This window comes from Chiloscyllium punctatum, chromosome 14, assembly GCF_047496795.1.
Source record: "Chiloscyllium punctatum isolate Juve2018m chromosome 14, sChiPun1.3, whole genome shotgun sequence".
NCBI lineage: Eukaryota > Metazoa > Chordata > Chondrichthyes > Orectolobiformes > Hemiscylliidae > Chiloscyllium > Chiloscyllium punctatum.
The window spans coordinates 41,888,764-41,906,439 of record NC_092752.1 but is presented as its reverse complement, the minus strand read 5'-3'; the positions used below and the strand labels follow the sequence as shown (position 1 = coordinate 41,906,439).

General features: G+C 40.2%; 1 protein-coding gene across 5 annotated transcripts in view; it reads left to right on the top strand.

The window, feature by feature from the left end:
- Positions 1 to 17,676, top strand: part of LOC140485756 (folliculin-interacting protein 2-like) — a 132,122-nt gene that overhangs the window by 99,301 nt on the left and 15,145 nt on the right. For all 5 annotated transcript variants that reach the window (XR_011962428.1, XM_072584257.1, XM_072584255.1 and 2 more), the window contains exons 12-14: positions 2,054 to 2,200; positions 5,189 to 5,358; positions 14,112 to 15,555. Coding sequence is in view for 4 of the 5 variants with exons in the window: in XM_072584257.1 (XP_072440358.1) it covers positions 2,054 to 2,200; positions 5,189 to 5,358; positions 14,112 to 15,555 (1,761 nt within the window). In the remaining variant the exon portion in view is untranslated. The remainder of the gene's footprint in view (positions 1 to 2,053; positions 2,201 to 5,188; positions 5,359 to 14,111; positions 15,556 to 17,676) is intronic.

The following is a 17,676-nucleotide window of genomic DNA, read 5'->3' as shown; positions in this document are numbered from 1 at the left end:
CGACCAGATATTCTAACCTAATGGCGCAGCACGGTGACTCGATGTTGCCTCGCAGCATTGTTGCCTCACAGCACCAGGGACCTGGGTTTGATTCCAGCCTTGAGCTGTCTGTGTGGAGTTTGCACATTCTCTTCGTGTTTATGTGGGTTTCATCCCACGGTCTGAAGATGTGCAGTTCAGGTGAATTGGCCATGGTAAATTGTCCATAGTGTTAGGTGCATTAGTTAGAGGGAAATGGGTCTAGGTGGGTTACTCTTTGGAGGGTTGGTGTGGACTTGTTGGGCCAAAGGGCCTGTTTCCACACTAAGACATTTTTAGAATTATTTCCAAACTGGAGGTCAGATGTTACAGCAGGGCCAAGATTGGTTATCCCATGACCCATACTTATCTTACCTTGGGTTCCTTGTTTGCATCCTTTCAATTAAGAGTTCTTGTGTTAGCATGAAAACTTATCAAGATCAATACTGCTATAATCAGTGGCAATGACGTCAGTGAGGCAGGTCCAGTGGTGAAATATGGTGCCTGATTGTTGGTTGGGTTAGTCTGTAGCCGTGGCGGAAGGGTATCACAGTGACATCGAGGTGGGCCCAGCAGCAAGAGACACCATATCTGACTTTGGTTAGTCTGGCACAGAATATTGCATGGCATTGGATGAGGAGTATCAGCCCAGTGGCAAAAGATGGCACCTGAGGACCAGCGAGTTCATCAGTTGGTTCCGGTATAGATAGCGATGGAGGAGGGCTGGCAGCTCCGGTGTTGTTGACTATGAGCTGGCTCAGGATTGATGGACTCTCTCTTTTTAAGCTATATCGTTTTTCCCTCATTCTTAAATTATTCAAAATGACACCATATCATGGCAATGAATGAAAGTTTTTTCACTATTTTCTTGTATTCTTACCATAAAATATGCAGGTCAATAAAACATTCATTAATCATGCATCAAACATGACTTTGATGAAAGTAAATTATTTCTACTCCACTTTTTGATCTCTCTGGAGCTTTTGGTATTATTGACTCTCCATCTCTTTTACCACTCCACCTTGTTCAGCAGATTAGGATTGCCCATATTTGGCTCCATTCTTATCTGTTTAGTTTTAGCCAGAGAATTATATGGCTTCTCTCTCTGTTCACACACCTTTTGTCTCTTGTAAGAATCTGTTCAAGCCAAGGACTCACTTTTTTTTCTTCTTATCACCCTCCAACTTGAATTGTCAGCATTGAGTATTTGTGCACATCCATTCCCTGGTCTTGCTGTTCCATCCCTCCTGGAAAACATACAAGTATAGTTTATTTTGTCACTTCTCATCTTGTCTAACTGAATTACTTCAGTCTTATTTACACTAAATTTACCCATTTACACCATTCTTCCTCATATATAATATATTGCTATCGTTCTCAATGTTTGCTACTCGGGTCTTGAAATCTAATCAACTTAATAATTTTAGAACGTGAACACTTCTTCTTTCTAGGTTTTTTACCCACCCCAACACACCCAGGCCCTGTGATGACATGGGCTGCTTTCAACGCAGCCAACCCGTTTTCACCTCCTTATGGGCTCCATCTCTGCCTATGCGCGCTCTCGCGCGCTCACATCATTCTGTGATCAGTCGTGTTTATGAAATGTCTACAAAACATAGAACTAATGGCTAATGCAATCTTTTGTATTACATAAAATAGCTATTTTATGTTGCACTGTATTTTCTAAATGAATTTAAAACTTCCTGTGCTCACCCTGACATGATCTTCCATCAGTAAAGAGCAAGTACCATGGTTGTTGGATTAGTGATAGAGCCTGTGTACCGTACAAGTTACTTCAATCTATTATGTTAAAGTCAAAAATAAAGTTAAACGTTAACATTTTATTGTGCATAAACTTTTAAGAATAATTTTGCAAATAACATTCAAAATTGTTGAAAGTACTTGTTTGCTTTATGATCTACACTTCTGTACATATGTAGCAACTAATTAAAGGATCATATAGGTTATATATAACATTCAGTGGCTGGAAAATGCTTTTAAGGAGTAGTTAATTTTTAAATTGTTTTCTCTGCAGGGTCACTGTATATAAGCTTTACACAGTTCCAAGGATCACAGAGCCTGCATGGCTTACAATGATGTTCAATGCATCAGCGAAGAACAGGCTATGCCGCTGCTTTATCAGAGATTTCACCTTGCTGATCGAGCATATGTCAAAGAATCAGTATGTATATGGTCATCTTTAGAATGTTTAAATAAACTTCATACTTATCATTTTTGACTGTCAAAGTTCAATTTAATAATGGTAGACACTTTTAGACAAACTGTCATGTGTTCTTCATTTGTGGCAACTTCTGCTGTCTTATTCCTATGTAGTTACAGTATTGAACTATATTCATTTGAAGCAGTTAGATTTTCTCTCCAGGCAACAGCATTTTAAATTCATTCATGGGATATGGGCATCACTGGAAAAGCTAACATTTATTGCTAACTTCACATCCCTTCTTAAATACTTAAAAATGGTGAATGTTCTTCCATAGCGCTATTAGGAAATTCTGTGGTTTTTGCACCAGCGATAATGAAATGGCAGCATGTTTCCAAGATTGGATGGAAGGAAAGCATGTAATTGATTCCATATGCTTACCACCTCCAACTTTAGTGGTAGAGGTTGCGCATTTGGAAGGTGCTACCAAAGGAGATTTCAAAGGCAACTTTGTAGATAGCACATACTGCTGCCATTGTGCCTGTGCTAAAAGAACTGAAGCTTAAAGGTGGCAGTTAGGATGCTGATCACTCAAGTTGATTTTTGTCCTAGATTGTTTCAGCTGCATTTTAAAGCACAATTTGGAGGTGCACTTGGTAATTGGAGAGTGTTTCACCGCAGCCAACATTGTCCAACCATCTACAAAGCCCAAGTCAGAAGAGTGGATAGGTGGTTCAATCACCTCAGCCTATCCAACCTCTGACCTACTCTCATACTGCAGATATTTATGCTTCTGGTCAATGGTGTACCCCTCCCCTGCACTTTGAGGTCAGCAAGGTAAATGCCATTGAGTGTCATCAGGTAATTGTTAGATTCTTCTTTTTTGAAAATGGCCTTTATCAGCCCAAATCCTAAATATTCTTTAGGTCTTTTCTCCTTGTAACAACAAAATGCTTCAGTATCTAAGAAGTTATGAATGGTACAGAATTCTTTTGAAGGTTACTGTAAACAACACACTGCTTGCTTTAAGGTGTAAGTTCATTGAATGAGTTATTTAATCTAAAGTTGTAGATTCACCAGGTTGGCATTCATGTTTAGATATCTGATGCTATTCTGACTTGATCTGTGAACCAGTGTCGTCATTGAACCATGGTGGCCCCTTTTCTTACCAGTAACATTTGTAATAAGGAATGTGCTCGACATTGAGACAAGAAATAATGATAAAAATCAATTTTGCTGTTGATTGCACACATTGAAAACTAGTTCTTAGCTGCTAGATCAGTCAGGATCTCCACATAATTGACATGCCACAAACTAAGAACGGTATTCATGATGCGGTGAAATGTTTCCACAAGGACTATCAATGCTGTTGCAAACAGACCTTTGAGAACCTTTTTTCATATTTGCTTATTGGTTCTTTCACCACCTGTTGCAAACCCAGTCAGTTAGGTCATCTAGAATTTAACCATCTCGGTGAAGTTATCCAGCCATCCATGATGACTGGCTTGGAAGTCCTCTGACAGTAGAATCCTTAATTTTTCTGCCCTCAACATTTGTTTCAAGTGGTAGCCAGCATGAAGGAGCACTGATCTAATCAGTCAACTGAAGGCAATAGGGGTTGATCAACAGGATGTTTCCTTGCTGTACAAATAGTGAACTGGAATATTTAACACGTTATTTCTTGAAAAGTTTCAAATGGAGGTTTTTTTTTTGAAAGGGGGTGGTTTGTAGAACACTGAAATCTGAGCACATATAGACCATTTATCGATCATGCCCACACCCACCATATTTTTGTGACTTTCACAGTTATAGAGTCCTAGAGATGTACAGCATGGAAACAGACCCTTCGATCCAACCCGTCCATGCCGACCAGATATCCCAACCCAATCTAGTCCCACCTGTCAACACTTGGCCCATATCCCTCCAAACCCTTCCTATTCATATACCCATCCAAATGCCTTTTTAAATGTTGCAATTGTACCAGTCTCCACCACTTCCTCTGGCAGCTCATTCCATACACATACCACCCTCTGTGTGGAAAAAGTTGCCCCTTAGGTCTCTTTTATATCTTTCCCCTCTCACCCTAAACCTATGCCCTCTAGTTCTGGACTCCCCGACCCCCTAGGAAAAGACTTTGTCGATTTATCCTATCCATGCCCCTCATAATTTTGTAAACCTCTATAAGGTCACTCCTCAGCCTCCGACGCTCCAGGAAAAACAGCCCCAGCCTGTTCAGCCTTTCCCCATAGCTCAATCCTCCAAGCCAGCATCCTTTTAAATCTTTTCTGAACCCTTTCAAGTTTCATAACATCCTTCTGATGGGAAGGAGACCAAAATTGCACGCAATATTCCAACAGTGGCCGAACTGATGACCTGTACAGCTGCAACGTGACTTCCCAACTTCTGTACTCAATACTCTGACCAATAAAGGAAAACATACCAAATGCCACCTTCACTATCCTATCTACATGCGACTCCACTTTCAAGGAGCTATGAACCTGCACTCCAAGGTCTCTTTGTTCAGCAACACTCCCCAGGACCTTACCATTCAGTGTATAAGTTATTGTGTCTTTGATTCTAATTCCCTGCCTTTTCTATATACCCTGAAAAATATGTATTTTATGAAGTACTTCCCTTTTTAAATCCATTACTAGCTTGAAGTCGAAATTCCTTGAGCAAAAAACTTTGAAAATTTATTACTCCTAGTGCAAATATTGTTTTTTCTCTCAACGCAGAGTGCTTGTACTGGATTTGACAATGAAGGAAAAAGTAGTCCTTTGCCATTCTGAATATCTTGAAGCATAAAACTTGGTTAGATTTTCCCTTTTAACTTTCTCATCTTTGAGAATACGAATTTACTCGCTCTTGACATTGCAGGAGCTATATTTCTAGGATGCCTCACTGCGATGCCATGTTCTGTTGTCACCTGTCACAGTATTAGAGAAGTTTACTGGTTGTTGTGATTAGATGATTTTCAAAGATTTTATTACTTTTCTCCCATAACTTTAGATTCTTTTCAGCATTGCTAACAGCTGTGCTCACATATCACCTAGCCTGGGTTCCCACAGTTATGCCGAATGACCACCCTCCTATAAAGGCATTTTATGAGAAACGTGCATCCCAGAATGTGAACCTTTTGGGCAAATCACATCCGTACAATCCTCTCTGGGCACAACTTGGTAAGGTTCATTGATTTGTTTCATATTTGAATACTTTGGGTGTTATTAGAACTGTTTTTGCAGATGGAAAGTGAGGATGAATCTGCGTCCTTTGTTAAAATAATGAACTGTTCTGATTGAAAGGAAGGAATGTGCAATGGAGAAGAGATTTATGGTGGAATGTCATATTAAAGTGACTGTGTTTCCCATTAACAGGTGAGAATTTATCACGGTCTATTCAAAGAAATCCCTCTACACAACAGGATATATTCCCTCATAAAGAGCATTAAGCTTACATCAGACATGGAATTCAATATTCACGTTAATCCATTGGCACCGACTTATTGGCTATTCTTCTGTTGTATTCACATTAGCAAGCTAGTCCATTTTGAACTGGAGAGCAACAAATGGATAGAGGGTAGGCTAGAGAATTTGGAAATTAAAAATATTGAACCAATAACTACAGATTGAGCGATTTTAATAAGAGATGTAGGGAGTGTGATATTTTTATCTGGACATGATTTATGCGTTTTAAAGTTATACGTAAATATTTTGTCCACGTAAAAGCGTCTAAATTTTATCTGTTTTTGATTTGTCATTATAAGAGACTATTCATAGATCATGTTGTCTCCTGTTTTTATCTTATCCACTCAACCCATTTTGGAATATTGTCTGTGGTTGTGTTTGGCGTAACACTGTTTATTTGGGATCTGTTTCACCAAATCTTAATTAGTACAGTGCAGGAGGAGGCCATTCAGCCTTTAATGTATGCACCCACTCTCCAATTATGGCATTAATGCCACTTTCTTTCCCCGTTCCCAATAACTCTGTATATTGAATGTTTAGTTAAATAGAAATAATGCTATCTGAAATGCTTTGATTACATATGCCTTCACCCCACACTCTCTTTTTTTTAAGTGGGGCATTTCAGGTCCAAACCATTCGTGGTTTGAAAACATAATTTGTTGCATTGCAGTTACTACTTCTGCAAATCCCTTTCAAATGAGTGCTGTCTGTCTCAGTTTTCATCCATTTTGACAACTGTTTGTTTCTCCCTGTATACTTTATCTAGACTGCCTGTGATTTTGTAAATTTCTATCAAATCTCCTCTTAGTCATCTCCTTACAAGGGAAACAGCCCCATCTCCATCTATTTTCATAATTGAATTTTCTCATCCTTGGGATTATTCTTCAGCTTCTTAGTCACGCTCTTTGATGCATTACTGCTCTTCCTATAATGAGGTCAGAACTCTACATACTCCAGATAGACTGACTAGTTCAACATAACTTCCCTGCTCTTGTACCTTGTCACTATTACTAATGCCTCAGAAACTGTATGCTTTCATAACTTTTCTGCAACAGTTCTGCCACCTTTTTAATCATGTATGTACATTAATTGTCAAATATAATTCTGTTCCTTTTAGTACTCCTTAGTTTGTTCTATCCATTTTATGTTGTCACTTCGCTATATTGAATTTCATCTACTGCCTATCTACCCATTTCACTAGTTGTTAATGTCCTTTCAACGTTCTATCCTTCTCAGTTTACAATTTTCTCAAATTTTGGAATTATTTCCTGCATTCAAAGATCTAGATCATTTTATATATGCATATATCAGGAAAGACAAGGGACCCAACACTGACCCCTGAAGAACTCAACGATAAACCTCCAGTATGAAGAGTGTTCATAAACCATTACTATTTCCTATCTCTCAGCCAAGTTTGTTCCATGTTGCTACAGTCTTGTCTACTTCATGAGCTTCTCAAGTCTACTGTACCAAACACCTTATGGAGATGCATGTGCACCACATCAATTGCATTGCACATTATTACTTTGTTGGAAAACTTCAGAGTTAATTTATAACGTGGTTTTCCCTTGAGAAAACCATGCTGGTTCTTCTAACTAATACACTCATCCATCTGACTTAATCCTATTCAGAATTATTGTTCTTGGAAGTTTCCTGGATTATTGAAGCTGAATTCTGTTCTGCGGTTGTTGGGCCTATCCTAGCTTTTTGAACAATGACATATTTGCAGTGCTTTATCCTCTGGTATCACTGTGCAGGTCTACATTGACAATCGACAATGTTTACATTGTTGCTATTTAGGATAGCTTTTAATTCCAGATTTTCATTGAATTTAAATTCTGTTAGTTTTGTTGAGTGTAGGTCTCTGAACTACTAGTCCAGTAATGTTACTACCGTGTCACTGCTATCCTTCAACGTCATTGAGTGCATTTCATCTGGTCCAAAAGCTTATCCATTATTTCTGTTGTTAGTTTTGAACCCTTCTAATAAGGGTTTCCTTCTCTGTCACCATAACATGTGACAAGTTCCTTGATTTAAAAGCCCATGCAAAATATTAATTTCATATCTGTCATATCCCTGGCCTCCACATGCGAATTATTTTGATTCCTAACTAATCCTATTCCTTTCTACTTTCTACTATCCTTTCACGATATATCTGGGAAGACTTTGCAATTCCTGTTTAATAATCTCTTCTCATAATTCTTCCTTGCTTTTCTAGTTTGCATTCCTTCTGCATATTTTGTATTAAGTTTGGTTTTCAGTTGTATTTTTCTACCTGCCATCTTGTCATAAGCACATTTTTAAAAAGTTATTTATCTTAATTTCTATTTTCTTTTTCATTCAAGGAGTTCTGGATTTGTTTGCCCTGCTTCCCTTTTGAGGGAAGATATCTTGACTGTGTCTGAACAATTTATTTGAAGTTGATCCATCAGTCAGCTACAGTTTTCCCATGAGCCTTAGGCTCCAGTCTATCTGGCGTTGCTCCATTCTTGCAGAAAGGGAGGACTGTAGATGCTGGAGAGTCAGAGTTGATAAAGTATGGCACTGGAAAAAGCTCAGCAGATCAGGCAAAATCCGAGGAGCAAGCGAATTGATGTTTTGGACATAACCCTTCAAAGAAACATTTGACTGACTTGTTCCTAGAATGCTGCTTGACCTGCTTTGCTTGTTTTGCTTCATTCTTGCTCCAATAAATTGGCTTTCTTCTGTCCACTGAATGTTTCCCTACAGATACTTTTTTTTTTCTTGGACCACCTCGTTCCCAAGAACCAAGTTTAGCAGTTCTTGTTTCTTGTTAGATTGGACATATGTTGCAATTGGATGCTGTCATATATTAGCGTTGACCTACATTGGGACAGTGCCTGTTCAAGAGGTTAGTCACACTAGTCAGTCATCAGCCATGTTGCAGGCTTATTCAGGCTTGTTCGTGAACATTTTAAGAGTGTACAACTTCAGATTAAAGCCTCCTTGCTGGTTTGCAGCAAATGTTAAGTTCGTATGTTCTTTAATTCTACTGGAGCCTAGTAACTGCCCTGTATGAGATAGATATAAACCCTGAACATAAGAATGCTTGCCCCTTTCTGCCCATTACACTACCACTAACCCAGTCTATATTTGGGTAATTAAACTCCGCCCTCCATTATAACTACTCGATGCATGCAACTCTTTGTTTGCAGAAGGAAATCTTTCCCATAACTTGCTGGTCTGTAGACTACAGCAAGCAATATAATTGTACCCCTCCTTTGGTCCTTAGCTCTAACCAAATCCATTTTGTCCTTGAACCCTCTTGGATATCCTCTTTCTGCAACACTGCAATGATCTCCTTCGTCAAGACTGCCAGCACTCCTCCTTGTCTTTCATTCCTATCTTTCCTGGACACCCTGTATTTAACACTCAGTCCTGCCCTTCCTTCAGGCAGGTCTCTGTTATCGCTGCAACATAATTCCACATAGCACCATAAGAGCAGAAATTAAGCCATTCAGTCCATCGAGTCTGCTCCGCTATTCAATCGTGGCTGATAAGTTTCTCAATTCCATTCTCCTGCATTCTCCCTGTAACCCTTAATCTCCTTGATACTCAAGAATCTATCCATCTCCGTCTAAAATATGCTCAATGACCTGGCTTCCACAGCCTTCTGTAGCAATCATTTACATCGATTCACCACTCTATGGCTGAAGAAGTTTCTCCTTACCTCCGTTGTAAAATATCTTCCCTTTACTCTAAAGGATATGCACTCTGGTCCTAATCTCTCCTATTGAGAGGAACATCTTCCCAACATCTACTCTGTCCAGGCCATTCAGTATTGTGTATGTTTCAATTAGATCCCACCCCGCCACCATCCTTTTAAACTCCCAAGTATAAACCCAGAGTACTCAAAAGTCCCTCAATGTTAAGCGTTTTATTCCTAGGACCATTCTCTTGAAACTCCTCTGAACATGCTCCAGGGCCAGTATATCCTTCCTGAGATGAGGCCCAAAACTGCACCCAGTATGGTCTGATCAGAGCCTTAGCCTCTTGAAGTACATTCCTGACTTTGCATTTAAGTCCTCTTGAAATAATAAATGCTATCACTGCATTTGCCTTCCTAACTACTGACTCAACCTGCAAGTTGACCTTTAGAGAATCTTAGACGAGCACTCCCAAGTCTCTTTGCACTTCAGATTTCTGAATTTTCTTCCCATTTAGAAAATAACCCAAACCTCTATTCTTTCTGCCAAAGTGCATGACCTCACACTTTCTCACGTTGTACTCTATCTACCACTTCCTTGCCCATTCTCCTAACCTGTCCAAATCCTTCTGCAGCCTCAATGCTTGTCGACCTGTGTCTTTAAATCACATTCAAATATGTCCTGTGCACCCTAATTTAGAATGTTTTAATTTCTCCCTTACTTCAGCTCCACCTATTGAATTCTGTTTTCTAGTGCTATCTGTCTCTCCCTGGATTTTGTGTATCCTGGTATTGCTTTCTAATATTCTGTCCTGGTTCCATACCCCAGCATAGTTAGTTTTGAGCTCCTCCACAAGAGTTCAGTCCTTGCTCTGTTCAGTGCAACCCATCCAGCTTGTACAAGGCCCACCTTCCTCCAAGCTCGTCCCAGTATCCCAGAAATTTCAAGCCCTCCCTCTTGCAGTGTCTTTGCATCTATGCGTTCATCTGTTTTATCCTCCTATTTCCTTTTGCACTTGTGCAATTTATTGCGACTCTTCTGACGATGATCGCTTTTGAAATCCTGTTTGCTAATGTTCACCTAAATTCTGACTCTAGGATTAAGCTCTCCTTCTGACGTATATTGTTGGTACCAATGTGGAGCACAATGTCTGGCTGGTCACCTCCTAAAACAAAGTCCAGAAGCCACCTTGTTAATATTCTTGACCCTGATGCCAGGCAGGTAAACCATCTAAGATTCATGTCTGTAACTGCAGAAACACCTGTCTGTTCCCCGATCTAATGAACCCTCTACTGCTCCCTTTTTATTCTCCTCCATTCCCAATTTACAACTTATGGTACTATGGGGTTGAGAGTATTTAAGCCTCAGACACTGAATTCTGTGGCATGTGACAGAGCTCACTTCTTGGATCTACAGAGTGGATTGAGATTTGTTTTTGTTGTAGTGAATAGGGATATTTAGGAATTGTTTCGAAACTATCCTTGTTTCTGAAGTGCATTTCATTGGGTAGGCATGATTAATTGGGCTTTTGCCCAAAACATCTATTTTCCTGCTCCTCGGATACTGCCTGACCTGCTGTGTTTTTCCAGCACCACACTCTCAACTCTATCTCCAGCATCAGCACTCCTCACGTTTGCCGTGATTAATTTGGTAGCTACCTGATGAAGGAGCAGCACGCTGAAAGCTAGTAATTCCGAATAAAGCTGTTGGACTATAACGTGGTGTTGTTATTTTTAACTTTGTCTGCCCCAGTCCAATACAGGTACCTCCTTGTGTTTTATGCAAATTACCAGTTGTGTGCAGCAACTACTAATTTCTAATGTTAAAATACTGACCCCTCCATCCCCACCCCCATTCACCTATTGTACTCTTTTTGCTATCTTCTCCTCAGCTTTCCCCCCCCCCATTTATCTCTCCACCCTGGACGCTCCCTGCCTGTCTTCCTGATGAAGGGCTTTTGCCCAAAACGTCGATTTTCCTGCTCCTCAGATGCTGCCTGACCTGCTGTGCTTTTCCAGCACCACTCTAATCTAAACCCCAGATTTTTAAAATGTAAACTGCAAAGAGATTTTGCTTATTAAAAGCAATTGCAGTGATGCCAATCTCATGTATTCAATACAGAAACACCAAATTAAAAATTTGAGTTTCTCAGTTGAGTTTTAAAATCCTGTCCATGTGTAAAGACAGGAGTTGTACTTTGTTTTGGCAGAGTTCAGGTAATTATCTAAAGTTTTGGAAGAAAAGGATAGATTTAAAGCAGCAACGGTAGCACTTGGACACAGCCAGCTGGAACTAGAGAGAAAACAGAGATAGTGGGCTTAAATCCAAAAGACATTGGTTGAGAGATGTGGAACTGTCGCGAGAGTTGAGATTGTAATGTTGGAAAGGTAGAATTTGCCCTTTTTTTTGTTTAAAGAAACAGCAATAATTTGAACAAAAACAGACATCAAGAAATACTGTGCAATTTGCAGATATCTCTTTTTGATATTGAAGGTAATGCATCAGTTCCAGCTATTACATTTCTCCATTGGAGAGTCTTGAGCCTGTATGAGGAAGCTAATTTGATGAGTTAAAAATCACACAACACCAGGTTATAGTCCAACAGGTTTAATTGGAAGCACACTAGCTTTCGGAGCATCACTCCTTCATCAGGTGATAGTGGAGGGCTCAATCCTAACACACAGAATTTATAGCAAAAATTTACAATGTGATGTAACTGAAATTATACATTGAAAAATTGATTGTCTGTTAAGCCTTTCATCTGTTTAAACGCCATGATTGTTTCACTTCTTTCATGTGTAAATCACAAAACCTTTTTTATAAAGTTTGCATTCTCGGGTTAGCTGTTAACAATGGTGATTAGCTCAACAATATGTTGAAGTTGAGATAAGAGTTTTACATAAATTGATGCAGTTTTTGAGCAAAGTGCAATGTAACTCTGCAAGTACAAATTCACCCCACAAAATGTGTGTGCATATGGGTCTTTGTGTATGTATGTGTCTGTCTGTCTGGGTTGGTGTGTGTGTGTGGTGTGTCATAAGCGTGTGTATGGTGCAATGGTGGTCACCTATAATGTGACATGAACCCAAGGTCCCGGTTGAGGCCCTCCCTATGGGTACTGAACTTTGCTATCAGCCTCTGCTCAGCCACTTTTTGCTGCCTGTCCCGAAGTCCACATTGGAGGATGGTCACCCAAATGTCCGAGGTCGAAATGTCCTGGACCACTGAAGTGTTTGCCAACTGGGAGGGAACAGTCCTGTCTGTTGTGCGGCGCCCATTCATCCGTTGTCATAGCCTTTGCTCAGTTTCCCCAATGTACCATGACTCAGGCTGAGTCACATGAGTACCTGCCATGTCCAAGGTGGGAGGTGTGCCCCCCCGCGTAATGGTGGTATCTATGTCCATACTCTGACACGTCTTGCAGCACCTGCTGTGACAGGGTTGTATGGAGTTGTCCTGACACCTGGACAGCTTGCTATGAACAATGATCTGTTTGAGGTTTGGCGGTTGTTTAAAGGCAAGTAATGGAGGTGTGGGGAAGGTCTTGGTGAGGTGCTCATCCTCATTGATAATGTGTTGCAGGTCACGAAGAACATGGCGTAGTTTTTCAGCTCCTGGGAAATACTGAACAATGAAGGGTACCCTGTCGTTTACAGTATATGTATGTCTCCTGAGGAGGTCATTACGGTTCCTTGCTGTGGCATGTTGGAACTGGCGGTCAATGAGTTGGGCATCGTAGCCCGTTCTTGTGAGGGAATCTCTGAGTACTTTCAGGTGTCCGTCACGTTCCTCCTCATCTGAGCAGATCTGCTGTACGTGTAGAACTTGTCCATAGGGGATGGCTGTTTTAATATGTTTTGGGTGGAAGCTGGAGAAGTGTAGCATTGTGAGGTTGTCTGTGGGTTTGCGGTAGAGTGTGGTGCTGAGGTGTCCATCCTTGATGGAGATGCATGTGTCCAAGAGTGAGACAGATAATAGAGTAGTTCATGGTGAGTTTGATGGTGGGATGAAGCTTGTTGATGTCACTTTGTAGTTTTATCAGTGACTCCTCGCCAAGGGTCCAGAGGAAGAAAATTCGTCAATGTACCTGGTGTATAATGTTGGCATATTGGGGTGCACATTTGGTCCCCATGGCTGTTCCACGTGTCTGGATGAAGAACTGGCTGTCAAAGGTGAAGATGTGATAGAGGATAAAGCGGATGAGTTGTAGGATGGTGTTTAGAGATTTGCAGTTGTTGGTGTTGAGTACTGAGGCTGTTGCCGCAATGCCATAATTGTGGGGGATGCTGGTGTAGAATGCGGAAATGTCCATTGTGTCGAGGAATGTTCCTGGTTCGACTGATCTGTGGGTGCTGAGTTTCTGTAAGAAATCTGTAGTGTCGTGACAGAAGCTGATTGAGTTACAAACAACTTAGCTTTATTTGCATATTTCCCCAGTACTTTACCAGTTGTGTGCAGCAACTAATGATAGAATATTGACCCCTGGATTTTTAAAATATGAACTGCAAAGAGACTGTGGACATCCCAAAATGCTTCATAGCAATCGATTATTTTGAACTATAATCATTTCCTATGTGGATAACACCAGTCAACATATGCACAGCGAGGTTACGCAAAAACAGGAATGAGAAAAATGAATAGTAAATCTGTTATTTTGTAGGCATCTATTGGCCAAAACACAGGATAACATGTATATATTTGTCTAGTGCTTAGCATTTTAAGAACAAGGTCTTGAGTATCTCAGAACATTTTCTGTTAGAGTATTTATAGCTGTTACTAATTCTGTGCCTTTCTTTCTAGGTGATTTGTATGGAGCTATTGGCTCTCCAGTGAGGCTCGCCAGGACTGTTGTGGTTGGTAAACGTAAAGAACTAGTTGAGCGCCTACTTTTTGTCCTTAGCTACTTTATACGGTGCTCAGATCTTCAAGAAAACCAGCTAATATGCAAAGAGAAACCCTCAGAAGGTGAGAATATCCAAGCAGGAACCAAGATCTCCACTGCACTAGAGAAGGGAGAAGTGGAAGAATCAGAATATGTAGTGGTCAGTGTTCATAAGGATGATCCTACTGTGGTGACTCCACTTCGATCTTCAACCAGTGTTGAGAAAGAAAATACGATGGTTGTAGATAAATCAATGCAAATACATATAAAATCCAAAGCAGTTAGTAAGACTCAATCTGATAGCTATGAAAGGTATACTTCTGGACAGTACGATGAAGAACCTTCAGTTGTGAATGGAGCCCAATTTGACACTGCTAACACGTGTGCAGAAGTCACAATGATTCAAGAAAACACACAAGAGACAATAACGACTGTGAAAGAATCTGCACTGTGTGATACAGAGACACAAATGCTTGGGCATGAGGCATTTGGATTAACTGATGGACCTACTTGTTCTGCATCACCGACTGCAGCAAAGCTGACAAGCAGTCCTCCAGTGAAAATATCTCGAGCTACTTCTGTCCTATCTGGAATGAAGTGTCCAGACAGGTTTCCTCAAAGGAGCCCATACCTGCAGGATAGAGTGCTGTTTCAGATTGGGTGTTCACTATCACCTGACTCTGATATTGAAACTAGAAGGAAGGAAATGGAAGAGCAGTTGGAACACCTCAGGGACCACAAAGGTGGAAAAAATAACAGTAATCAAGTACAAAAAGGCATCAACATGTCAAAAACAGACAGAGTAGATCAACCTGCTGAGGACCAACCAGAGATGGCTGACGCTGTAGGAAGAATGCAGGCAAAGCAGGACCATTATTGTGAGAGAATTCCTTTCTCTGAAGGAAGCACAAGTATCTCTGAACATTTCACTGAGGACAGTGGCCCTGCAGCAAGCAACATAGCTGAGCTATCTAACCAGGTTTGTGGTATCTCCATTCCAAAGGAAACTGTCATATCATTTGTATCCTCAAATGGAGAAAACACCACCAGCAACACCGCAACCATAAGAACTTCATGCTGTGATGATTTGAAAATGCCTCCACGTGAATTGGTTGGTGCTAATTCTGGCAGACAGGATTATGGGGACAACGCCTCTACTGTCATCCCTTGTCGGGCGGTTGGTGACTCTGAGAAGGACGTTAGCTTGAGGATAGATGGTGACATTCCCAGGAATGAAAGTTCTGACAGTGCTCTTGGAGACAGTGATGATGAGGATGTAACCCATGATTCATCTACACAAGGACTGGAGTGTTTTAATGAGAGACAAGATACCATGGAAGAGCTTGAACTTTCAACGCCAAGGCAAGTAAGAGCATGGTTACTAAAGATATTGGCTGGAAGTAGAAGTCCTTCCAAGTTTTGCCTCTATGGTAGATTTGATCAGGTTTGCTTGTGTTATGACCCCTTTATAGTCATCCCTTCCTCAAGTTAAATAACCTAATCTATACTGTCTTGGCTTACAGTTCTCAAGTGCATATTTCAGGAAGTAGCAGAGAGCTGCCAGCCTCCAAGAAGTCATGGATGTAACTTGAGACTTTGAGCTAAAGTTAGGAGCATAAAAACAGAATAAGCCATTTAGCCACCTGTTTGCCATTCAATGAAATCATTGTCAATCTGTTACCTAATACCATAGACTCTTTGCCTATATTCTAAATGTGTCTCATTTGAGTTGTAAGCTGAGATTAATGGATTTCTCTTGACAATGGAATTGATATCAGTTTTTAAAGCGAAAAGCACTGTCTTTTTACGTAGATGTATTTCCTAACTTTATTCCTGAAAGCTATGCCTACCTGTTTTAGACTACATTCCCTAATCCAAAATTCACCATCCAGTGGAATCATTACCAAACTATCCATTCTATCGGTTCCTCTTAATATCTCAAAACATTAGTGCAACCTTATCAACACCAGGAGTCACATCGTGCAATTTGAGTAATTGTCCATCGTTCCTTCTATTTACTGCAATTCAGTCAATCCCTAACTAGATCAACAATTAGCCCTCCATTCCAGGAACCCCATCTTCTAGTGCTGCCCCTAGGGAGACATTTATATCAAATACCTTAAGGAATTAAAATTTAAATATATTCCATTTGTGGAATCTAGCCGAGTAGGGCACATTTTTTAAAAAAAAGTCATCTCTCCATTCAAGATGAGGAATTTCTTCAAGTGTTGTTAGTATCTAGAATTCTGTTTGCCAGAGAACAGTGTAGACTGGGATGTTGAATTTATTCAAAGCGGAGTTAAATTCTTGATCTACAAGGAAATCTAAGGTTGAGTGTAATGTTAACAAGATATCAGGAGATATGGATAGTGATAACCCGGTCAGCCTTGATCTTATTGAATGGCAGAGCGTGTTTAGTGGACTGAATGGCTGCCACCTGCTTTTGCGTTTTGCAATAATGTATGCAGATAAAATCTTAGTCACCACGTCCATTTGCTTTGTCAGGCACAGCCAACATTGTCATTCTATAATGACACTCTGATAAGCTTGTACTTTTCGCTATCCTTAGCTATAGATGCCATTAATGTTAGGCTAACTGACCTACTATAATTCTTGTTCTCTCTATCACCTTCCTGAAATGGAAGTGATGTGCAATTTTTCAATTTTATGGAAGGTTTTCTGAATTGAGGTTCTTGCTATCTGATTTGTTACCCTTTGCTTGGAACTCTCCCATTTACCAAGATCAATGCTCTTTCACTTTGTTTTATTTTGTCCCTTAACTCTTTAGACATCCATTATTGTTTTCTGTGGAAACTAGACCTAACACTCTCTCCTCTGGCAATAACTGGTTTAGTTTTACCTTTTTTTTGGATACAGCTATCTGGTCTGTGAAATTAACCATTAATGTTTTATGACATAGTTTACTGTAAGTCTTGATCCCTTCCCATTAAAGTCACCCTTGTCAAAACGAAGTGTTGAACTATTAATTGTGTTAGTCACTTTGATCAATGTCTGTACGCAGGTTGTGAACAAAATCTGTTGTCTTTACTTTTCACCTAATTGGTTTGACCTCTTGTTGGCTCAAGGATCTGTTGCTTTATGACTATGCCTGCTTAGCCAAATATATATAGAATGCAGTATCCCTCATTATTCCACTTTGCTTACATATCTGTTATTTGCATTAATCCAATCTGCCACATTAGGGTGCCTTTGCATAACCGCCAGTGCCCTAACCATAACGTTTCACCTGCCTGCTTGCTTTTAGTTCATATCTTATTTTGGTTGCAACTTAAACTTGATATTGAGAAAACATCAAAGCGTCCTGTAATTAAGGTATTCCTTTGTATGCTGATAAACCCTATGGACAAGAAGGTTCTAGCTTTGATTTCCAGATTCTTCCATAGCTGATCTCCGGTGCAGTAATTAGTCCATTGATAGAGGAAAAAGAAAAATCACCCTTTGCTGAGTATTGCTTAGGTGTTG